This window comes from Mustela erminea, chromosome 13, assembly GCF_009829155.1.
Source record: "Mustela erminea isolate mMusErm1 chromosome 13, mMusErm1.Pri, whole genome shotgun sequence".
Classification (NCBI taxonomy): Eukaryota; Metazoa; Chordata; class Mammalia; order Carnivora; family Mustelidae; genus Mustela; species Mustela erminea.
The window spans coordinates 70,582,216-70,605,972 of NC_045626.1; the positions used below are offsets into that span (position 1 = coordinate 70,582,216).

At 57.6% G+C, this 23,757-nt stretch overlaps 1 protein-coding gene across 9 annotated transcripts in view; it reads right to left on the bottom strand.

Annotated features, from left to right (window-relative positions):
- The window catches only part of EMID1 (EMI domain containing 1), a 44,642-nt gene extending 26,010 nt beyond the window's left edge, over window positions 1–18,632 (bottom strand). For 2 of the 9 annotated variants that reach the window (XR_004278283.1, XM_032311389.1), the window contains exons 1-6: window positions 18,408–18,631; window positions 11,807–11,920; window positions 11,226–11,329; window positions 3,555–3,638; window positions 2,441–2,502; window positions 148–268 (exon numbers count right to left, since the gene is read on the bottom strand). Coding sequence is in view for 8 of the 9 variants with exons in the window: in XM_032311389.1 (XP_032167280.1) it covers window positions 148–268; window positions 2,441–2,502; window positions 3,555–3,638; window positions 11,226–11,329; window positions 11,807–11,920; window positions 18,408–18,508 (586 nt within the window). In the remaining variant the exon portion in view is untranslated. Of the gene's footprint in view, window positions 1–147; window positions 269–2,440; window positions 2,503–3,554; window positions 3,639–11,225; window positions 11,330–11,806; window positions 11,921–18,407 lie in introns of all 9 variants that reach the window. The other 7 variants (XM_032311392.1, XM_032311395.1, XM_032311394.1 and 4 more) reach the window with 5 other exon arrangements.
- Between the last annotated feature and the right edge of the window lie 5,125 nt (window positions 18,633–23,757).

Consider the following 23,757-nt stretch of genomic DNA (forward strand, 5'->3'; position numbering starts at 1 on the left):
GCTCCACTGTGTGGGGTGGGGTGGTGGGGTGGCCAGGCCCCATCCCCTCTGGCCCACTGGAGAACTGAGAAGACCGAGGCCCAGAAGGGGGTCAAGCTGGGGTGGGGACTGGAATGTGGGAGCACACCCCCCCCATAACACACTCACCTTGGAGGCCTCCATCCCCAGGGCTGCCCTGGGCTGCTGGGGAGCCCCAGAGTGGGACGAGGTCCCCAGGGGCAACTGGGGTTGGGAGCACTGCCCGCTCAGTGACAGTGAGCACGGCTACCTGTGGAAGAAGAGGAAGACAGGGTAGGTCCAGGGTCTCAACAGGGACAGGCTAGCTGAGGAGCCCCCTGGCTTGGTCATAGGAGACCTGCGCAGCCAGCAGAACCCAGGTTGGATTGGAGACCCAGGGCCCAGAAGTGCCTGTGATTTTCAAACTGCACAATTCATCCTTAGGAAAGCCATTACACACTGTCTCCACCACCCAAGGGGAGGTCTGGGTCACTGTGTGTTTGCTGGGTGGTGAGGTTTTTTCTCTGCTGACCTGCATTGATAATCTGAAACTTCTCTTGGTCTCTTTTTTTTTTTTTTTTTTTTAAAGATTTTATTTATTTATTTGACAGAGAGAAATCCCAAGTAGATGGAGAGGCAGGCAGAGAGAGAGAGAGGGAAGCAGGCTCTCTGCTGAGCAGAGAGCCCGATGCGGGCCTCAATCCCAGGACCCTGAGATCATGACCTGAGCCGAAGGCAGCGGCTTAACCCACTGAGCCACCCAGGCGCCCCTTCTCTTGGTCTCTTAAAGCACCACAAGCTTGAAGGATTTTTACGAAATTTGGAAGGAAGTTTGGGAGGGTAGGAAATGAACTAAAGGCCGCAGGGTGTATACAAAACCACTCCGGGACCCAGTGTGGGGGAGCCTCTGAAAGGTCAGGGGTGCCTCCTGAGCCACTGACCGGGATTAAAAAGGGGCCAGAAGGGGCACCCAGGTGGTTCAGTCAGTTACATGTCTGATTCTTGATTTCAGTGCAGGTCGTGATCTCAGGGTTGTGAGATCGAGCCCCACGCTGGGCTCTGCACTCAGCCCAGAGTCTGGTTGGGATTCTCTCTCCTTCCCCTCTGCCCCTCCTCCCGCTCACGTGCACACAGACACACAGACACACAGACACAGACACAGACACACACACACACACAATCTCTCTCTCTCTCTCTCTCTCAAAAATAAATAAATAAAACCTTGAAAAAGGGGGGACAGAATGCCCATTGACCGGGGGTGGGGATCCAGAGAAAAGTTGAAACTCTTGGGCAGACCCAGAATGGAGAACCACGCCCCAGATCTGAGACTGAGCCCCTCATACTGGCCTCTCCCAGGAGGAATTCCGGGAGCAGTGTGGGCTTCCCGGAGCTCCCCAGCCTCATAGCGAGGGTTCTGGCACACATCGGGGGCATCCTTTCATAGGACAAAATGGAGATGCTGTGAATGGCTGGCTGGTTTTCTGCAGAGCCACGCATGCTAACTCCGCAACAACCCCTTCGGCCGTCCGGATTTCAAATTTCTCTATCCATTATTAACGTTTTGGTAAACATCTTCACATCGACTCTCCTTAAGATAAATTCCCAGAGTGACAGAGTATGTACGTCTCTGCGTGTGCTTCGAAAATCTGGAAGAGAAGATGCTTAAATGTTGACTATCGCTCTCTCTGGGGGTACAAGTAACTGCTGCAGATGATTTCCTGGTAGGTTTTTTGCCATTCTGAGTTTTTCATGTTTCTAAATTTAAAATGTCTTACTTTTTTTTTTTTTTAAAGATTTATTTATTTTAGAGAGAGCACGTGTGCGCAGGAGGCAGGGGAGGGGCAGAGGGAGAGAGAGAATCTCAAGCAGAGTCCCTATGGGGTGCGGAGCGCAACCCACAACCCATCTCACCATGCCCAGATCATGACCTGAGCCAAAATGAAGAGTCCGTGGCTGAACGTGCTGAGCCACCCAGATGCCCCTGGAATGTCTTACTTTTTAATTGCTAAAACCCTTTTATCTTGAAATCATTTGAGATGCTCAATAGATGTTTTCCTTCAGAAACTGGGAAGATAGTGTTTTTATGGTGGTGTGGGTGTGGTGGGGTAAAAGGCAAAGGCGAAAGGGCAAGGAGGGGACGTAGCCACGGGCTCTGGGCGATGTGTACAATTCTCTGTCTGCACTGGGGATGGGGGAGCACAGGGGACCTTCGTGGGGGAAGGAGCCGGCCAGGCATATGACTCTGAGCAGGCTTCCTGGGGACGGGCACGTAAGGGAAGCCAGCTGGTTCCAGAGGGTGGAAACGACTGCTGGGAAGGCCACCTGCTCTTGGGTGTTGAACCTCAGCTCAGAGCTGCCCTGTGGGAATGATGAGCTGATGGGGCGTGGAGGGTGGGTGGGGACGAGGTTGGGGGGCCCAGGGGAGGGGCAGCTGCTCACGCACCTTGGCCTCCAGCGCCTTCAGCCGCTCAGTCAGCTCTGACACTTTGCTGCAGTTGAGGCAACCTGCAGGGAGGGATGAGGCTGGGCCAGGTGTCCTAGGTTCCCCATGGCACACGTTAGCCCTCAGGGGGACGCAGAATAGAGGCAAGGGGACAGACTTTTAATGACCCCAACCCATGAGATGGCCCAGTGCAGGGAAGGAGCTACAATCTGGTCAGGGTGGGGCATGCCCTGAGGGTTTCCTTGGGCTCCAGAGCCCCTAGAGCTGAACCAGAGACCCACATCCTGCAGCCTCGGCTTCCAAGATGCCTCCTTCCCTGGAAGCCAGGGCAGGAAATCCTGCTGCTTCCCCCTGGGCAGGGCTGGCCTGGGCTTGCTGGCTTTGGGGACCGACACATCACAGCCTGGATGGTGTTGGCATCAGAGGTGCTCCCCCTCTGATCCACCCTCCACAACCACTGGCCAGGTCCTCCAGTCTCCCCAGCAATACCCCTAAGTGATCCGTAGCCTTTCCGGCCCGTTATGCAACCTCCCAGCGGCTGCATACAGAGACTAGTGTTTACAGGCTCGTCTCTCCAAGATCCTGGGTGTTGGGACAAGTGTTACCCCAGTTCACATCTGAGGAAACTGAGCTCAGAGCAAGGATGGGGGAGTCCTTAATGAGCTCAAAATCTGGGGTCAAGTCCCAGCACTGCCTCTTCCTGGCTGTGGGGTCCTGGGCAGAGCATGTCTCTTCTCTGGCCCTCGGCTTCCTCCTCTTTAACATGGGGACAATGATGCCTTCCTGGGGCTGGAAGATTTAAATGAGCTGACAATGGAAAGCACCTGGCACCGTGCCTCACTCATTGCAGACTCTTATTAGAAAAGCATCATTTCAATAAAAAGCAGAAGCTGGGGGCTTGGGCCTCTGTCTGCCAGAGTCCGGGGGTCATGGGTCTTGGGGTACTGGGCCCAGGTCAGACTCCCTCTAGAGCCCTGGGGTGGATGGGGTTGGCACTCCCCCCGACCCTCCACTGCTAGACCCAGCCGGTCTTAGGACCCTCACCACATTGCCTGGGCCCCCACCAGCCCTCCCTTAAACCAGAGAGACCCTAAGCAGCTGCCCTGGCACCTACCTGAGAAGGCTGTGGGCCGAAGCGCCATCCGTCGCATGGTGTTGCCCGACCACCTGGGCTCCACGAAGCCAGAGGAGCCTGCAACTGAGGGACAACGGGGGTGAGGGACCCGCTGCCCTGCACTGTCCTTGTCCTTGTTTCAGACCCCACCCTGCCCGTCTGCTGCTGTTGCCCCAGCAGGGATCCCCACTTCCCTTAGTGCAGAGGGAGACAGAGGCCCAGAGAAGTGGGACAGTTTCCTGGGATCACATAGCGTGAGCTGGGCTGAACTGGAACAAGACAGCCAGCCTGATGGTGTTGGGGAGAGGGGCTCACAATGGGTGGGGGTGACAGTGAGGCACGCCCACTTTCCTCCCCTGCCCCCAACCCTGGCTGCCTGGGTTAAGAGCTTAGAGCTAACAGGTGAAAGGCCAAGTCTCAGCCCTACTACTCGCTGCCTGTAAGACTTGTTCTCTTTGGACCTGCCTATTTCCCAACCATAAAATGGGGTCCTTAGGCCACTACATCTCCCAGGCTGCTGGGAGGCCCGAGGAAGGTGATGTGTGCCAAGATGCCCACTGGGCACGCGCAGGGCCTGGCACACAGCGGGCACACGCAGGGCCTGGCACACAGCGGGCGGCAGGGGCATTGCCGTCCACCCTCTCCTTGCCCCAACTGGTAAAAAGTCACAGAAGTGGATCCAGCCCTGGTTTTAAATGAAAACCAGAGGGAGGCTGGCTGCCTGGGAGGGCAAGGGGGGCTGTGTTCAGGAGCCCACCCCTGCCACCACCCCTGTGGAGAGCCAGCTGCCCTGGCCTGCCTGGCTTTGGGGGCCTGGTTTTCTCCACAGCCAGAGGGATGGGCTGGCCAAGCCAGAGGCGGGGGGCACAGCTGGAGGGGCTCTGGAGCCAGCGGTAGCAACTGCCCCCCCACCCCCCAGGCCTGCCTTTTAAGGCCACAAAGTGCCGTCTGTCCAGGGGTGGGAGGTGGAGAGAAGACCCAAATAAGGCACAGGCCTGGCGGCTTAGAGCCAGGCTGTGGGTTAGTGCTGGGAGTGAGGCGCCGGGGACTCAAACCAGACTGGTGCCTCTGGCTAGCCCTCAGTAGGGAGGCTGCCAGACCCTGCTGCACTACAGGGCCTTCGTTCAGACTGGGCCTGCATCCCCAGCATGCCCTCCCTGGGGACCTGTGACTTGCCCCAGTGCAGGGAGTGACTCTCCCCCAGGACAGAGGAAGAGGTGTGCTGGCACCTCAAGACTGGGTCAGGGATTGGGGACAGGTGAGGGGGGTGGGACGCCACTGTGAGCCATGGCCAGTGCTAAGTGCAGTGTCTATCCCAGCCCAACCCTAGAGTAGGTAATAACAGCTGACACTTAACAGTTAGCACTTAACCCCGGGCCTGGCACATTCTAGTAAACACTTCCCATGTACAGTCTTAACTCATTATCCTCCCTCAACCCTCCAAATGGGTGCTAGTACCATTTCCACTTTACAGATGGGGAAACTGAGGCACAGAGCTCCTCTGTCCCCTAGGCTCAGACAAATGGATGAGTGAATGAGAATCTCTCTCCTGGGTGAAAGCAAGAAGGCTGGAGCCTGGACTTGAACCCCGGTTGGACTAACTCCAGGGCCTCAGCTCCTTTCCCTGGGCCAGCTGGCCCCTGGAGTCAGCAGGCTGCACCGAGGCAGGGAGGCCTGGCACTGGCAGGAATGCAGGCTCCAGAGGGGAATGGGCTCCCCGAGCCCTCCTCACCCTCTTTGCTCCCAGGTGAAGATGTAAAAGGCCATTTTATTACCCTTTGCAAGATGCCTGCCAAAAGAAGCTGCTGTCTCTCCAACCCCATGGAAGTTTGGGCTTTTTCTGGGATGAAACTGAGCAGACCATCTGCCCAGCCCGCCCTCCCCGCTACCCTGCTATTGTTCCCCTGTTTCTCCATGGCATTTCTCCAACGCGTCCTGTAACTATGTCAGTTCCCGAGTCTGCTGCCCATCATGCGCTCCCCTCCCCTGCCGGAACATGAGCCCCACCAGGGCAGAGACCCAGCCTGGCCTTTGCAAGGCCTGGAAAAGCGCCCGGTGAGTAGTAGGACCTCAGCGGCCTCAGTAAACCTTCTGTTCATGAAGGCATGACTCGCCGGCTGAAAAACGAATGCAAAACAAAATAAAAAGCAAAGTACTGTGGACTGCAGACACCACGCTCTTAAAAATGAGCATAAATCTTCTAACACCACACAAGGGGTTCCCTGAGTCATTAATTTGTGCACTTGTGGTTGGAAATTCTTTTTCATCCCGTTTGCTTTCAGGCATTTCTCTGGGAGCCCGGAGGAGACTAGAAAAACCAATGAAAACACAGTTTGACCATCAACATAGATGTAACTGGCTCAAAGTCAAGGGCAAGTTAAAAATTTTAAAAGGAAGGAAGGAAGGAAAGAGAGAAGGAAGGAAGGCAGGCTAAAAAAATAACAAAACTGTCCAAAAAAATCACAGAATATGTTAGTTTTGGTTTCAGGGTTCACAAAAACGATCCCCCAAACTCCTCCAAATTTTGATAAATGGACAGAACTACTTTAAGGGAAAACCAAGTTGTTAAATGGCCTTTGAGCACAGCAAATCCCAGTAGGGAAAAGGCCGAGGGTTGGCGAGAGGTCTCTTGTTATCCAAAAATATCACATACTTCCCATTGGTGTTGGGCTAGGGCCCTTAAAGCAGACCCCAGTGGGCTAAAAGCCCCCCTCACCCCAGCCTGGTGGTCTGTCCTAAAGGGTTGCCCCTGAGCCCCAAAGTCACCCTCTCAGGGGCTCCAGGCTAGGTCTAGGATCACAAACTCCAGCTCCATTCTAGAAGCCTGACTGTGGGCTACTTCCCACCACCAGGGAGGTCTCTATCATTATTGTGTGCGCGTGTGTGTGTGCACACGCGTGCACACACTCACACACACACACACACACACACACACACAGCTTCCCTACCCCCTTCCCTGAAGCAGTCAATCCCATGTCACCTCCCCCAGGAAGTCTTCCCAGACAGAACAAGCTACCCACCAAAGCTTCCCCTTGAAGCTCTCATTGCTCCATCACTCCCTGTCTTGATCTGCACAAGGATGGCATCAGAGATAGTTTTGAGCCCTCTGCCCCCACAAGGAGCTCCCCTTCCCTTTGCCCAGGACCAGGGTTAAGCTAAGAAGCCCTTTCTCATTGGGTTCTCATGAGAACACGAGGCCCCGAGTGGAGAGGCTGCCTGTCTGCACAGTGAGGTGGGGCTGTGGGGATTCAAGTCCCATGCTAAGCTGAGAAGGCAGATTTGAGAAGTTGAGAGTGTCCCTGGGCAGCGTCTCTGACTTTTTCTCTCAGGGCACGGGCTGGGAGAGGGCCTGCCTCATTCACAAGCCACCCACGGGTCTGCTGGGTCCAGTGACCACAGCCACAGGGAGGCTGCCTCCCCAGGCCCAGGCCAGGTGTCCTCCTGGGAATTTACTTTGCAAATATAAATATTTGCTTCTGTTGGTCTGAACCAAGGCTGGGGTTGGGGTGGAGGGGCCGGGAGCTCTGAGTTCCTTCCAGCGGTCTCTGGAAAGCCTCAGTCTGTGTCTGGCCTGGCCCTCTCTTCAGTGTAAAATGAGGTTCCCATTAGTAGGTTTGGTGCTGGGGAGACAGGAGCAGTGCAGCAGGATGGGGGACATCATAGCCAGGTGGTGGCTCCAAGGAGATCACAGGCAAAGGGGACAGCTGCTACCTGGGCTGTATGGTGGGAGAGAGGGCCAGTGTGGGCCGGGGCTGAGATGGAGGGAGGGCAGGGCTGGAGCACAGCACTGTCGCGCCCAGGAGGTTGGAGAGGGTAGCACCGGCCGGGGGTGGAGGATGGGCTGGCAGGGAGTCAGGAAATGGGGGCCTCCAGGTCTTCCAGATGGGAGTGGAGCAGAGGGGTGGCAGACACGGGCAGGTTCATGCAGCACTGAGCCCCCAGGAGATCCCGAATCCTCAGAGTGAAGCATAAACTTGACCTTGTAACCAGCATCTTGTTAGGGTTGGAGGTGCGGACAGTCCCGGTGCCCACAAAAGGCCTGGGCCACAACCTCCCTTCTATTCTTAAGGTTTTGTGCTGTGTGACCTCAGGCAAACTTCTTCCTTCTCTGGTTCCCCACCACAGACGACAAGAGCTGCGGGGGTCCCTGGATGGGGAAGGGACATGTGTGCTAAGGACAGTGGGACATCGAGGGGCCGACAGAGGTTGTTTGACACCAAGGGATCCCATGGGAGAGGAGGGGGAGGGAGCTCCTCTATCTTTCTGTCTAGGTGGGCTTCCGCCAGTCTCAGGGTTGCGCCGGTAGGCTGAGTGCCCTGCCCTGGGAGTCCCTGGCTGGGGCTGCTGCACAGGAAAACTCCTGGCTCCGGTCATACGGATGGACTTTGAATCTGGATGTGACCCTGAGCACAGCGTTTCCGTGTCCCAGCCTCAATTTCTACATTTGGACCTTCTGCACCGAAACACGATAGCATGACGCCGGTGAGTATGAGTCACGGTGCTGGGCATGGCAGACAGGGGACGCTTTCCTTCCCCTCGTCAATTTGACAGTGGGAGGGTCAGGTAGGGGGTTGGTATACTGCAGACCTCAAGTCAGAGCCCTGGCTCTGCTCTGAGAATCCGAGCTACGGAGCTTACTAGCAAGTGTGACCTTGGCTGAGACCTATACCCTCTCTGAGCCTCACTTTCATCATTGGACATTGGGGCTGATCTGTCTGCTGGGACTTGCCCCAGAGGCAGGATCACAGGGAGGTCACAGCAGCCCTGCCCTCAGCAGAGCCCACCAGGGGGTCAGGACCAGCAGATTTAATACATCCTGGCCTTGGCCCTTCCTCAGCTGTGTTCTAGTGGGAGCGGGCAGCTAGGTGAGACCTCAGCCTGGCTCCCTCCCCGCCATCTAGTCCCCGCTTCCCAAGGCCTGGATACACTAATAGAGGCTTATCTAGGCAGGTCCTGATCCTGGCTCTTTCCGTGCTGAGTGACTCCAGGTCAGTCCATTCACCTTTCTGAGCCTTGGTTTCCCCATCTGCAAAATGGGGCCCATTCCAGTCTTTTCCTCCCAGGTTGTCGTGAACATCAGAGAACATCCCTGCTCATCATCAGAGTGAACATTCCCATTCCACAGATGGGAAAGCCAGGGCTAAGAGCTGTGAAGGAATGAAGATTCTGGAGACTAAGGCCCTGGGAATGGGGGTGGGGAAGCATGCAGGGGCCTGCCCGCTGAGCAGCTGACGAGAAGCGTGGTCTCAGAGGTCGGAAGCAGGACAGTCCCAGAGAGCCATCACAGAATCCCCAGCACGGGCGCCAAAGGTTCAAGGCCTGAGTCTCTGGTGCTCGTATTAAACGTGGGCATTTTTCAACACCAGGTGACTTCCAGATAGAGACAAGATTCAGAGAGGTGGAGCATAGCTGATCTAGGTCTGGATTCTGGAATGAGGGGTCCTCTCTCTCCTTCTTCAGGCCACCGAGGCTGCTCTGGTGACACAGCTCTGTGGTCCCAAGTCCATGTCCCAGTGCTGGGCAGACTACGAGGTCAGTCACCAGCAGGGGAAACAGGTGGGGAGCTCAGCCCAGCTGTCAGAGGAAGGGCAGGGCCTGGGATGGGCCTGCAATTCCCTACACTTCCCCACCCCCATTCCCAGGGCTGCTAGTAGAGCAGTTTTCTAGAATATCCAGGCCCGAGCATCCCTTTACTTAGCTCTCACTGTATGGGTTTGGGAGAGGCCCCTCCTGTCCCATTCATCATCACATTATGCCTACCCCGGGCAGGCAGGCCACCAACAAGGTCTTTACTGTGTATTTATTTCATCCTCAAGACATCCCTGGGAGGCAGACTCTAGTATCATGCCCATTCCACAGGTGAGAACACTGAGGCTTATTGTGCGGGCTCTGCGAGAGCGCAAGGCCGCATGGTGCTCTTTAGAGAGGGTGCCCCTCCCTTTGAGTGGGCATGACACCAGGGCCACCGGCTCTGCAGCCTCCCCATTCCCCAGCCCTTGCACAATGACTTGCACAATGCATGGGGAGTCCCCGGCCCAAGGCCACACAGCTGGGGTGTAGCAGATCTGGCCTGGCCCATGAAGCCCTGGATACTCCCGGCCCCAGGCTGGGACCTGGAGACACTGTGAGGGAGATGGCAGATGTCAGGGGTGGCCCAGCCCTGCCTGCTTTGCACACCCACCATGCCATCATCAGAGCCCTCAGCCCTGATCGTGGCTTCTGGATGAACCGCCTCCAGCTGTGGGAGTCAAGGGCGCGGGCTCTGCCCCCACCTGTCCCCCACCGTCACCAGCTCCACAATGGCCTCGTGGACCTGGGAAGTTCTGCCCTTGAGAGGGAAGCCAGGGATAGAGCAGCCTTTGTCTGGGCAGGCCTGCTAGGCCCAGGTGGCCCCCACACTCTGGGGATTCAAGCTCCTCTGTAGCCTCTTTGGCAGCAGGCCCTCCTGGCTGGCTCTCCTCCTGCCCCCTGGGCCCTTCCGCCTTGCTTTCTCCCAGCATGGAGGGGAGGGTCTCGTACCTGGTTCTCCATCACGACTGCCTTCCCACATAGGCCTGGTGGTCTCCTCTCAGTCCAGGACTCCTACTGGCCATCGGGCAGCTCCCCTGCTCCTCTAGCCACCCCACCAGAACTGGGGACCCCCCAGCCCCACAAGAAAACCTGCCAGCCCCCCTCCCCACCCCATTTTGTGGTGAGCTCTGCCCCACACCCTGGGGTACTCTGGGTATGGGACTCCACATCTCTGGGCCTCTGGTCTGTGAGCCAGAACTCTCATAGGGTCCCGGGGAGGTGAAGCTTGTGTATCTTTCAAGACTGGTGATTTCTGTTAGCATCACGTCCTCCTGAGCCAGAGGCCATGTCTCATGCATTCATGGAATCAGAATAGGTCTTGCTACTGAGGCTGCTTTGGGGGCTCCAAATGGCCCCTTTTCACTGAGGTGCCTACGGGACTGCTTCTTGGGCTGGTTCCAGGCTGGTCTGTTCTCTGGAGGGCCATTGTGGGAACACAGCCCTTGGTGACCAAAGTCTTTCTCTGAGTTCAGGTAGGCATCGAGGGCAGGAGCCACCTGGTCTGCTTAGCAGAGAGGCAGGTGGCCTGGAGAGGGCTCTCCAGGTGAGCATGTGGCCAGAGCATGGGGAGGCCTGGGCTGTGTCCTCTGGGCGTACTGGGGTGCTGGGCGCTTAGCCCTGAGCCACACGTGTGGCCTGCAGAGGAGGGCCCCGGGGTAAAAGTGCCCCCATCCTGTGCCTGGGACATGCACTACGCGTGGTATGCCCATCCCTCGGACCCTGACTGCCACTTAGCAACTGTACACCCACCACTTCCCGGAGCCCGGGTTTCTTCACCTGTAGGATGGATACAAGCATCCCAACCATGCCAGCCCGGACCCAAGCGGTGCTTTGCTTCTGAGAGCTGGGAGGATCGCCAATGGACACGTCCATATGGGTTTTCCCCTGAGTTTGGAGGAAAGACCTGGGATGGAGTGACTCAAGATGTGAGCTCCAGGGCATGTATGGAATTTCTCCAGAGCTCCTGAGGGTCCCCCAGGAGGGAGGCGGGTCCACACCTGGGGGGCAGCCAGCAAGGGTGGCTCTGACTCAGCAAGGGTTGACCGCTCCCACCCGCGCACCGGAAGGAAGGCACCTGGCCTGTCCCTCAGGGGGTCCTACCTTCCTCGCAATTCACCCCTGAGTGCCCGGGACAGCATCTCCACTCACGCGCGGTCACCGTCTTGTACATCACCTTGTACGAGGGTCTCACCACGGTTCTATAGCTGAAAGAAGGGGACCAGGGGGCCAAACTCAGACAGAGTCTTCTGCTGCCTTTCCTGCTCACCTGGATGTCCATGAGGACAATGTCCGGGGTCCTCTGCCACCTCTGGGCCCCTCTGGAGCCTCTCTCTGGCTATATTCTGGGATTCAGCCCCTCCAATCCCTCCTAACTCCCCAGGTTGCGGGGGGTGGGATCCAGATCCTAATTGGACAGGAAGTCCCTGCAAGCTGGCCTGTCCGCAGAAGTGAAGCCTCACCAAGCAAATGCATGTGGGTAACTGGTGGACTCCTTCCTCCAGGAAGCCCTCCAGGTGCCCCAGGAGCAGAAGGCGAGGTGCTGATGTTCCTTTTACTCCACCCGCCACCGGGATCCCAGCTTTGCCCTGCACTTCTGATGCTGGACTGTGACCAGGCCTCTGTTCATGTTGTGCCCCCACCTGGAATGCCACCAGCTTCTGAGTCACTGGGGTCTTGCTCACCTGCTCCCCGGGCAGCTCATGGGCCAAGGGCAATTCTGCAGCACTCGCTGAAGGTAGGTGCCATTTTGCACATGGCACGAGATGGTCCGGGTCACCACGTAGGAGCACCAGTTCCTGAAACAGACCCACAGTGAGCAAGCTCGGGTGCTATGCACAGCCCCTGCCCAGGACCCAAGGTGGGGGGGTGAGTGAGGAGGTCCAGGTTCTCTCCAGGAGCCCCTGAGCCTCTAGGCGGAGAGACCCCTGAGCTCCCAGAGTCCTTTGGGTCCCAGAGGGAGTCTTGGGGGCACTGTGGCTGGGAGTGAATCCAGAGCCCTGGAGGGGGCAGCTGTGCTGGGGGCGCTCGGAAGGGCTTGGGGAATGAGCTGCGGGGCACAGGACAGGAGCAAGGTATCTTTGCCCAACCTCTCCTTTCTCAATATCACTTCTCTCCCCCCGCAGCCCATCCAGGTCACCAATACCTCCTGCCGCCCACCCGGACAACAGCAGCAGCCCTTCCATCCTGCCCCTCAGTGGCTCCCAAGAAGGAGTGCCCTAAAATGGAAACCTGGCCTTATCCTTCCCTTGCTCACCTTCATGCTCAGTACTCCAGTGCTCACACCTGCTGGGATCCTGCACCTCCGGGCCTTTGCTCACACTGGGCCCACTGCCTGGAGCACCCTGCCTCTACTTCCCCACTTGTTACCTCTGAGCTTCAAAGCCCTACTGTGCTGTCACCTCTCCCCTGTCCTTTCCCATCTCCACCTACCCTAACAGAATGATGGTCCTCTGCCTGGATCCTGCAGCACTCTGTATCCCCATCAGGCTGAATGCAGCTGGTAATTCATGTCTGCCCTCTCCCTCCCCTGGCATGACAGAAGAGAGGCCGCCTGTCTTATCCTTGGGTCCCCTCTGTGGAACACCCAGATGTCCCAAGCATGGAGGACTGACTTCTCCAAATGCCGATTAATAATCATAGTTGTGCTGCATATATCAAGCAACTACTATATGCACCACATATATTGAGCACCTACTGTATGCTAAGGGTATTTACATTCACCTTCTTGGTGAGCCAGGCCGGCACCTCCCCACATTTTACAGAGGGGAGGGGAAGACAACTGTTCCTGTCTCAGACCTGGCGCATGGTAGAGGCAGATTTGCACCTAGGAATGTGGATGGCCCACCCTGGATCCTGACTCCGTGCCAGAGACCTCAGCTTCTGTTTCCTCCCCATCTCCTGAGCCATGGTCTGTGGTTCTGTAAAGGCCCCAACCTGGGAACCTGCTGACCCCAGGCTTGAGGTCACAAAGGAAAACTCTGGTGGAGTGGCGGGCTCAGGCTGCAAAGGGTCACCTAAAACAGTGCCTCCTTTTCCAGCCCCAGCAAAAAATGCAGGGCCCGTGACCCTGTGCAGGCTGAGGGCTGCTGAGCGCCTGGAATGTTCCGGCCATCACAGAGGCATCTGCTGCCACCAAAATCAGTCTCCTGGCTGCTGTCCCACCCCCTATCCTGGCCCACCCAGAGGACAATGTCCTTGGCGGGTACCTGCCATCTAACACCCTGTGGGACCTTGGGGAAGTCCCCTCCCTGTCTGGTCACCCTGGAACCAGTCTGGGAAGCAGGAACAGCCCAGCCAAAGGCAAAGGGGAAAAAGGGATGGCTCTGTTTAGACCAATGACCTGGCAGAAGCTCCACCCAGCCCGTGGCCAGCCACCCCATGTGAGAGGTGACAGGCGCTTGCTACAGCGCTGTTGGGAAAGATGCAAAACCAGGAACCACCTAAACAGCCGCAGGACCCCTAGGCCTAGAAAACCCAATGCTGAGCTAGAGCGCAAGTTCTCCACACGCAGACCACCATGTCTGCTTAAGTGAAAAACGCAACAGGAGGAGAATGATTGCGTTTCTATTCAAATGAGGAAGCCCAAAGACTATACGCATATTCATAGATATATGTGCACAAAGGTAGGAAAAATCACAGGCTTGCGGCAAATGGCCCCCTCTGGGGGCAGGAAGGGGCTCTCCATCTGCTCTGTCCCCTGCACTAACAGCAGCCTTAGGTTATCATGCTTGCTGCACACCAGGAGCTGGGGCCAGGGCCTTTCACATGCCAATTATGAGCACCACTTTACAGATGGGAAGACAGAGACTCTGGGGTCTGGGATGTGCCCCAGGCACCCAAGATGAACAACATGGTCATGGCTGAGCTGAGGTCCATCTGATCCTAGAGTCCACCCTCTTAACCTCTGGCTGGCAACTTTTCTTCTAATGAGCAGGTGGGGATTTTAAAAGTTAAATACATTTCAAAAAGGCCCCCCATCCTTTAGATCCCCTGGGTCCCTGGAGCTGTGCTTTTTGAAACTGGAGTTTTGTTTGCTTGGCGAGGGGTGGGGGCATAAGCCCCTTTGAGAAAGTGACGTCAGTTGCAGCTCCTCTCCAGAAAAATGCATCAAACTCAGAGTGCAAGTTTTGGGAGGGGGCTTCCTGAGGGTTTCTACAGACACAGGGCCATATGCCCTCACCCGCACACGAGCGCACACCCCTCCCTTCATGCCCACACCCTGGACTGCGCTTGGGGAGGTGCGCCTGGGACTGCCCACAGTTGTCTGATCTGCCTCTTTTTCCCGGGGAGTGGGAGCTAGAGAAAACAATTTTCTTCTTCTTTCTTAATTAAAATTGCCCCCAGGTGGGTCACTGCCTGGCTCCCTGATTTATTTCTCATGACCTTGAGTTTGCTTGAATCTCCTGCTTGGGAGATATGGAACTGGTTGCTGACTAGCCAGAGGGGGATAGTCAGGATATATGGGGTCCAAGGTCAGCCCCTGGCCCCTTCCCTGGGGTGTGGGGAATCACCAAAACCACAGCCCGCCCCTCCCTGACCTTGGAAGACCCCAGCCTGCACTGCTCTCTGGATAAATCTAAGTTCTTCTGCAGAGCCCTAGCCCGGATCCCCTGTAAATTTTCCATCCGGGCAGCAGGAAGGAGGTCCTTCTAAAGCACAGACTTAATGTGGCCACTGCCTGCTCTGAGTCCACTGTCCGCCATGGCTCCTCATTGCCCTGTGAGCCCAGACTGACTGGTCCTGCAAGGAGAGGTGGGCACCTCCAGGGGTCCCTTTCAGCAGCCCTGAGCTCTTCCCTTCCCTGTGGATGCTGACAGAGGGCACTGGCAGGGGCCAAGCCATGACAGGGCTCAGCCTGAGGGTGCTTAGGGACGTTTGCTGAATGACCCAATGATCAAGAGCAGAGAGTGGGCCTGGGCAGGGGAGCCATGACCCAGGTTCCCGGAGATGGATGCAGTACTTGGAAGCCGGCCTACAATCCTGCTGCCCCTGTGGACCCTGTCTCCTGGGACGGGATGTGGTCAGTGAGAAGGTGCCCAGGAGCCCCCGATGCTGAGTCTGTGGCATAGAGCTAGGGCAGGGGCTGGGAGAAAGCGGCACTTCCCTTCTGGGCTTGCCACTCGTGCCCACTCAGCACCTCCCAGGCCCCCAGAGGCTGCCGGAGGAGAGAAAACAGGCCAGACCAGCTCAGCCTGGCACCGGCTGCCCCCACGAGGGCCCCCCTCCCATTTGCCCTCCAGTCCCTGCCACGGGGGCCCAGGGGACTTTGTCTCTGCGGGGCCCAGGGCTGTGATCCGGAACAGTGATAGCGCTAATTGCAGGAGGCAGCCAAGCGGGCCAGGGGCCAAGGGCCGTTATGAAAAGAAGAGGAAAGAAAGGAGACATATGAAGTGGGGGCAGGGTGATTAGAGCCAGAACCCCACTCTGGAGGCAAAGTTCTAGTCCTGGCCCTGCTACTTCCTAGCTCGGTGGCCTTGGACAAGGCCCTGACTCTCTCAGTGCCTCACTTTGTCCATCTGCAGATGGGGACAGCAAGATCTCTGGCAGAAGAGATTTCACATACACCACATAGCCACATAGCCCGGCGCAAAGAGCTGTGGTTCTTGGACTGGGGCTCATACCCCACAGCCCACAGCCGGGGTCCAGCGGCTTCCCCGAGAGACCTCAGCACAGCACCTTCCATCCAAGGTTTCTGCCTTGACTTTGGGATAGAGATTGCCAGGTTCTGCATTTAATACGGGGGGCACCCTGAGGCTCCAAGAGAAGTCACATGGCGAGGTCACCCACGTGGGTGCAGAGCTGGGATTTGAGCTCCTGGGAAAGGGGCTGGGGAAAAGAATTCTCCCCTCTCCTTGATTCTAGGACTTGTCCCAAGGAGGCCCACCCTGCAGGAGGAAGTGGCCTGGGACACTGGTGATGGCTTCTATTAGAGAACCACAGTGCTGAGATGGGGTTGTTAAAGGAAACAGGGATTCAGGAGGGAAGGGACCTGGGGGGGGGGGTCAGGGAGCAGCCGCAGCAGGGACTGGGGGACATACAGAGGGGCAAGGGTGAGCCAAGGCAGCTCTGCACAGCCCCCAGGCACCCTGGTTCTGGGGGTCTCAAAGTCTTGCCACATTCCTGGGGCTGGGGCAGCCCCTTGGATGCCTTCCCAGGCCTCCCCCTCCCCAGGCACAAAGCCTCTTTTCTGCCTCTAATCCCTTGGCTGCCAAGGGGTGCCTGGGGTGCTGGGCTGGGGGTGGAGGGAGGTCTGATGGCGTGTGACGTCCCCATGCTATCTCCAACAATGGTGGGACATGGCCACAAGGGGAGGTCCCGGCAGCTGAGGACCACGGATTCCTCCAGCTACGGGTCCCTTCCTCCACCTCATGTCCATGATAGCGTGAACCACTATTCGTTCCTCCTGGGGTGGACCATCCCCCCTCAGAACAGGCCAGTGGGCCGGGGAGAAGGGGAGGAGAGGGGAACACTGAGGAAAAGGAGAACCGGGGCAATGAGGTGACCTGTCTGGGGTCACACACTGAGTGAGGACCAGAGCCGGGACTCCTAACCTCGAGCTGCAAACCTTTCCCAGACCCACCAGCTGACACCTTCTCCTAGGGTGCCAAGGACATGGGATTGGGAAACTGGCTGGCCGGGATTGAGGTGCCGCTTTCCCTCTCTGGGTCCCATTCTGATCTGTAAAATGGGAACAATGGCATTGCCTGTAGGGCTTTGGTGATGCTAGGCCACTGTGAGCCTTCTGTGAACAGATGGCGTGACAGTTCCCAGTGACCACCAGCTACCTGCCCAGGGTCACCATCTTGCTCCCACCCAGGAAGCCCTGGTGGGTGAGAAGCCCAGGCTGGGAAGCCCTGCCCTGGACTGGCTGGAGGGCAGTCTGGACCTTAAACCCTCTCCACCATTATCCTGAGCCCGACACTGGAAATTCGAATTTAGGGTCTTGGTTATTTTAGCACCTAGGATCCTGGGGGTTCACATTCATGCCCTGGGCAGGTCCTATCCTTCTGAGCCTCAGCTTCCTCTTCCGTGAAAGGGAGATCATCAAAATGCATGCCTCCATGGCAGTTGGGAAGATTCTGGAGGTGGTGGGTGCAGGTAATTATGCCCAGCCCAGGTCAGCTGTGGTCAGCATGCAGGAGGTGGGAGTAGCTGTGATATGGGCCACCTGCCTGCTTCTGTCTGGGATGCCTGCTATGATGCCGCCACCTCTGCCCTCCAGCCCTAGCCATGTCACCTGCTCTTGCTAGCCCAGCAAGGGCATGCTGGCCCCTGACCACTGCGAAAGGGAATTTCTGAAAAGAATTAAAGAATTGAGGCCCTAGGGGGTGGGGGCCCCAGGAAGGCCTTTGAATGGGATGAAAAGGCCTGAAGCGGTCTGGCTACTCTGCATTGTCTGCCTCAAACAAATGGCTGGCCTTTGAGAGGGGACCCCGGCAGGGGTAGGGGCTGCAACCAGGACAGGGGACAGGTTCAAACGCTGTTATCATGGCCGGAAAGACACAGATTCGAATCCCAACACTTCCATTAATGGCCCATGAACCCAGACAATTATGTTAATTCTCTGGGGTCTCAGTTTGCTCATCTGCTAAATGGGGACAGTGCTTCCTACCTTACTCAATCCTTGAAGGATTCATGACCACGTTGCAAATAAGGGGCTCCTCCCTGGGGAGATGCTCCACAAACACCAACAGAGAGAATGTTCCCAGCTCCAGAAACAGCAGCAGGAATACAGAATGCTCTCTCCAGTCTCTGATTAAAATGCCAGGTCCCTGGGGTGGCCACTGACCCACAGATCTGTGAAATTCCACCCCAGTCTTCTTCCTCCGAGGGAAATAAATAGCCGGGGTACTAAAAAAAGCCGAGAGAAGGGAAAAGGGAGGGGGGTCCCCAAGGGTCAGCTGGGGGATGTGCTGGGCTTCTCCTGCGTGCAGGGAAGGGGGCCCTTGAGCTAGGGCGATGGAAGTCCCAGGAGGCGGGCTTCTCCCTCGTTGTTCCCCTTCCCCCACCTCTGGGGCTCTGGAGGTGAAGTGGTGGGGGCGGTGGAGGAGTCTGGAGGGGAATGCCCGCTCAGTCACACGGATTCGGGGACCCCCGCACTGCCGGGAGCCTCCTCCAGATAGCGGGGCTGGCCCAGGTCTCTCCTCCCATCCGGCTGGCACCAGGTCCCCTTCCCAATCCTTGGCTTGCAAGGAGGTTGAGGGAGGTTTGCGGGGGGTGGGGAGGGGTGCGTGGAGTCCCGGCCCCGGGGCTGGCAGGGCATAGAGGTGGTGGGACCCTTACCTGCGTCCGGAGAACGGAGCTCCCCCGACGCTCCACGCGGCGCTGCCTCCCGGGAGCAGGAGCCCGAGGCAGAGCAGCGCCCAGGCCCGCGGGCCGCCCATGCTGCGCCCGGCGCCCTCCGCGCGCTGCCCCTCGCCGTCGCCGCCCCCAGCCCGCGGTCCCCGCCCGCCCGCGCCGCCTGCCTCCCCCGACGCGCGGAGCCCGGTTCCCAGCGCAGCGACGGGAGGGCGGGCGGGAGGCGGGCGCGGGGCGGGGGCGCGCGTTCCCGGCCTCGCCCGGCCCCGCGGCGCGGCCCCCCGCCCCCTGCACGGCCGCTGCCAACCCGGAAGGAGCCCCGGGGGGCCGGGCGCCCCCGCCGGGAGGCCCGCCAGGTGCCCACCTGAGCCCGGCGCCCTTCGCCGCATGACCGTTTGGGGGCCAGGGGACCAATTCTGAGGTGCCCTCTCACGTGCTTCAGGCCGGGGAGCTGAGCCCGGACCCAGTGCCGCCACGCCTGGACTAATGATGCCAGGGCCCTCATCCCCTAGCCCTGCATGCAACAAAGGCTTCCTGAGCAGTGAGCGCCACTGTGTGCAGGGCACCTCGCCTCCGCTTCACATCCTGTCTCCGTTTAATCTTCAAACCACTCTAGGCGCGGTGGGCACAATCATTCCCATTACACAGAGAAGTAAACTGAGGCCCAGGCACTCGTGGCCGCCCCTGCCAGGAGAAGCCCCTGCTGTGTCTCCACTCTTACTGACATTTTACAAATGGAGAAACTGAGGCACAGAGAGGCGTAGTCTGCCAGTGGTTTGGAAGAGCCAGGGTTTGAACTCATACCTTGTGACTTCAGAGAGGTCAGCTCTTTTTTGGACCGGGGTGCGAGAGGGTAGGGGAGCAGAGGGAAAGAGGGAGAATCTCAAGCAGGCTCCACACCGAGCTCAGATCTCGTAGCCGGATTTGATCTTATCAACCTGAGATCATGACCTGAGCCAGCCAGATGTGCCAAAGCGGGGTCAGCTCTTAATGACAATTAGGGAAGAGGGCAGGTAGCTTGTCAGTCTGGGCCTCAGTTCCCCATCTGTAACAAGATAAGGACTGGCTTAGAGTGGAGTTTCTTTATCTGGGGTACATGGATGAGCTTCTGGGGAGACAGGTGTGAATCCCTCAAAGGTGTATACAAGTGTGTGTGTGTGCACGATGTGTGCGCGTGTGATGGAGGAGTGTGTATATGTGTGATGTGAGCATGTGCTAGTTTGATGGGTGTTTTTGGTATATGTGTGATGCCTGTGTGCACGTGTGCGATGGATGTCTGTGGCAGGTGTGTGTGCTTCTGGGGAGGAACCACAGCTGTCATTGGAGATGACCTCTCCAAAATCTCAGGACAGTCTCTAACCTTCTCTTCTGCCTAGATTGACATGCAGCAGGCAGTCCTGGGCTGGGGAACCCCCTGCCCAGCTTGGCAGCACACCAGCGGCCTGCCCTTCAGGATCCTGCCGTGGCTTGTCCAGACCCAGACCCAGGATCTCTACTAGAAACACTCCAGCAGGAAGGATCTGCCAGCCCCTGCCTCCCTGGGACGGACCCCTGGGACTCACCAGGGCTGGGCAGCACCAGATTCTGTGCCTAAGCAGGGTGGTGCCAATATAGAGGGAGCTGCCCCCCCTACCCAAGGGGACAGGTAGTGAGAACTAGGTTCAAACCCTGCTCTGCTGTCTTTGCCCCAGTTAGCTTGGGCAAGTCCTGCCCCTCTCCAGCCTCAGCTTCTCTTTGTAAGGACAGCTGCATCTTCCTCATGTGGTGGGCCATTCGATGTCGTGGCCATGCCGGGGCATCCACTGTCCCCTGCTTCACATGGCCCCCCGAGCGTGCCCCACTTCCTCCAAAGACATCATCGCAGCATCAACTTTGCTCCCTTGGGGAGCTGCCTCCCTCCCTTCCGTGTGCAATTTTGGGACACCTACTTTATGCTGGCTGTCTGACCTCCCAAAACACAGCTTGGTGCCTCCCCGGTTAGCCCTTGGTTTTGCCATGAGATCAGTGACTTCATCCCCCTATGACTGGTCATTCCCAAGGGGCCACCTCCTGAGAGGATCCCAGCCCCACCAAGCCCTGGGTAAGTGAGGAGGATGAAAAACCATCTCCCCAAAGGGCACTTTGGAAGGCAGCTCTGAAGGAAGGAGAAGGGATGGGCACTGGCTTCTGTTCGACAGAGTGCCTGGGAGGGCATGTGAGATGGCTGGGACCCCCGCTGGGTGCCACAGGAAGAGGAGACTGCCACAGATTTGGTCCGGTGATTACTGGCATACACAGTCCTCGATTACTGCCACCAAGTTCATGGGAGCTGCAGGCCACCACAGGACTTCTCCAGCAAGAGAACCCTCTCTAAAAAGGGAAATTTGAACAAGGGATCCTTCCAGGAAAAGGTGTTATCCACATTTGGTCCCGTCCTGGCTGAGGCTGGGATCTCCTGGGGTCTCCTATAAGCTCCTGGTGGTGCTTTCTGGGGGTCCCTGCCTAGTGTCAAACACACACACACACACACCCCGCCCATTCCAGAGCAACCACTGGGAGCTGTGTGACCTGGGATAAGTCACCTCCCCTCTCTGAATCTCACTTCCCGGCCTGAAAGAAAGAACAAGCTGTTGGAGATTTTCGAGATCCCTTTGGCTCAGGTGTTAGCTTCTGGGCAAGTGTGAAAGATCTGGATCTCCATGTGGAGGTCCTGGGGGCATGGCCTTCTGAAAGCCCCCGCTTTAAGCACACACTTTCCTGGGAAATGTCATCCTGTTTTCTGGTCCTCTTTCCTCCCTGCGCAGGGAGGGCAGGAAATGCTGCAGGGATCTGAGGCTTGGTCATTTGAGGTTTCAGTGTTTGCTGAGGCAGAGAGGAGAGGGGACTGTTGGCTGTCCCTCCTCCCTCAGGGCCCGGTCCTATCTGCTGCCAAGACCAGACCGCGACCGCCAGTAAGAGCATGGCTTCCGTTACCGAGTGCTGACTGCGTGCCAGGTGCTGTGCTAAGCATTTTGCTTGCATTGTCTCCTGCCCTCCTCTCGGTCCCCAGTGAGGCCGCCTTAGTATCCCCAGGTGTGCGGCTCACCTGAGGAGGGCCAGGGAGGGAGGGGTGCCGGGTCATGTGCGCATGCCAGTCGAGCCCCACAGTGGGGCTTTAGGGAAAAACAGGACTTGGCTCAGATTTGATGCCTGTTTGGGAGCTGGTAAGGTGAGAGAAAACATGTGGGCACACACGTGTGGACCACACAGGACACGGGGACACACACACACACCCCCTCTTGGAGCAGGCCATGGGGTCTGGGAAACGCAGCCCTTCTGGTGTGGATTCACCGACACGTCCACTTGGCCTGGTCCAAACAGGAAATGCTATCCTCATAGCAAATAAACCTGGGCCGCAGGCTCCCTTCCCTGTGAACCCCCACTTGGAGCCTGTGCTGAGGACCCCTTTTCTCTGCTGGTGTCTCACATGATAGCCTTCCTGGCTCCAGGGTGGGGGGTGGGCATGATTATCAGCTCTGTTTGCATACCAGATGGGCTGAGACCAGGAACCCCACCTGATCTGTACCCACCTTGTCCAAATTCTGGAAGTGAGGAAGGAGCTCCAGTGGGCTGAGGGCTAAGGGGTGCCCACAGAGCTGTGTAGCAGCCCCTGAGAGGCCCGGGCCTCCAGCCCCGGCACTGCCTGGGGTGTCATGAAAGGGAAGGGGCCCGGGTAAATGTCAGTGGCCTTCAAAGCTTCTGCCCAGAAAAAGGCAGGCCCAGAGGGCTAGGCCTTCCCCAAGAGTTTCCAGGTTGGGGAACAATGCCCGCTTTCTGTGCCTTTGATCTGGAGGCCTGGCCCTGTTGCCCCTCTGTCCCAGAGCCTAGGATATCCCATGGGGCCAGAGTGGGGGGTGCTGCCCTCACCCCCTCCACCCCCACAGGAGCCTGCAGCTGCCTGGCCAAGTTATTTATGCTCCATGGAGCTGCTGTTCCCACCCAGCTCACTCCTTCCTCACAGAGCTGGGTCTGAGGCTAGAAGGGAACGGTAGGAAGGAAGCTGTCAGAAAATCATAAATTAGGGCTGCAAGAGGGCCTTCTGCCGTCCTCAGGAATCCTCGAGAGGAGAGGCCTGCACCTTTGGGATTGGGGGGAAGATAACAGAGTGGCGGGATGCGGCACAAGCTGGCATGATAGGACTGGGTACTGGATCTGGAGTCAGAGACCTGGATGTTCTGTGTGATCTAGAACTGGTCCCTTCTCTCTGGGCCTCAGGCCTCCCATCTGGAAAGTGGGGGTGATACAAGACTTGGGGACTCTCCTGTGACTGTGCTCTGTTGACGGTGAAGGGAAGGACAAATGAGAGGCCTTCTGCTTAACATTTGTCCCATTTCCCCCCCTCGGGTCCCTCCCCGCAAATCCTCCCTCCTTTCACCTTTCTGCCTTCCGCCTCTGTCCCATCCTATGGAGTCACTTACTCTGTTTCTCTTTTCACACCTGTCCGCCTACAACAATGGGTTAATGAAATCTCCTTAGGCAGCATCCATCTAGCTGGGGGAGGGAGGGGCGGGTAGAGGGGGGAGCTGTGTGCTCCTTCACACTAGAGTGTCAATGACTAATATGTTGAATGTTTTTATATGTTGGAGGGCAGTAAACAGAGATTCTTCCTCACTTAAGTCCTAAATCACTGGTGGTGGAACTTCTAGACTAATAAGGGAGATGTTTGGTGACCAATGGTCTAGGAACGAGGTCTGCCAAGTGAGAGGGCCTTCTGAGTGGGAAGGTATCTATCTGCCAGCCCCAGTGAAGTCAGGCCCCCAGACCCCCCACCGCTGGATACGTGTGGAGGGGTGGCCATAAGTCTCTGTGGTTAGATGAGTGTGGCAGGTGACAAGGGCAGGCAAGAGGAGCCACTCAGAGCAGAGGCCCCAGGACCCTGCCAGTCCTAGGTGGCACCTGCTGGGCCATGAGCATGTGATACCCCTGACATGAATGATTTCCATCAGCAGAAGTACTGCAAAGGGGGAAGAGGAAAATGAGAGGGATGGGAGAGAGAAAGAGCCCAGAGACAGAGGGAGAGGGAGTCGGCCTGCCAGTGATAGAAGAAGACAGGTGAGCCAGCGAGATGTAGCAAGTAGATGGACAGAGAGGCAGAAAAAGAGACAGAAAGGCATAGAGGAACGGTGCTTTGAGAAGAGGTCTCCAGGTTCGCAGGAGTTGGGCAGAGGGGGGCAGGACCACTGTGCCAGCCCAGCACCATTTTGGAGCTTCATCCATTTCTCTGCACCCCACAGACTCTGGCCTCCCTCAGCACCCTGCCCCTTTGCCCCCAAGGGTGGGAGCCAGTCTCTCCTACCCCATGCCTGGCCCTGGTTGA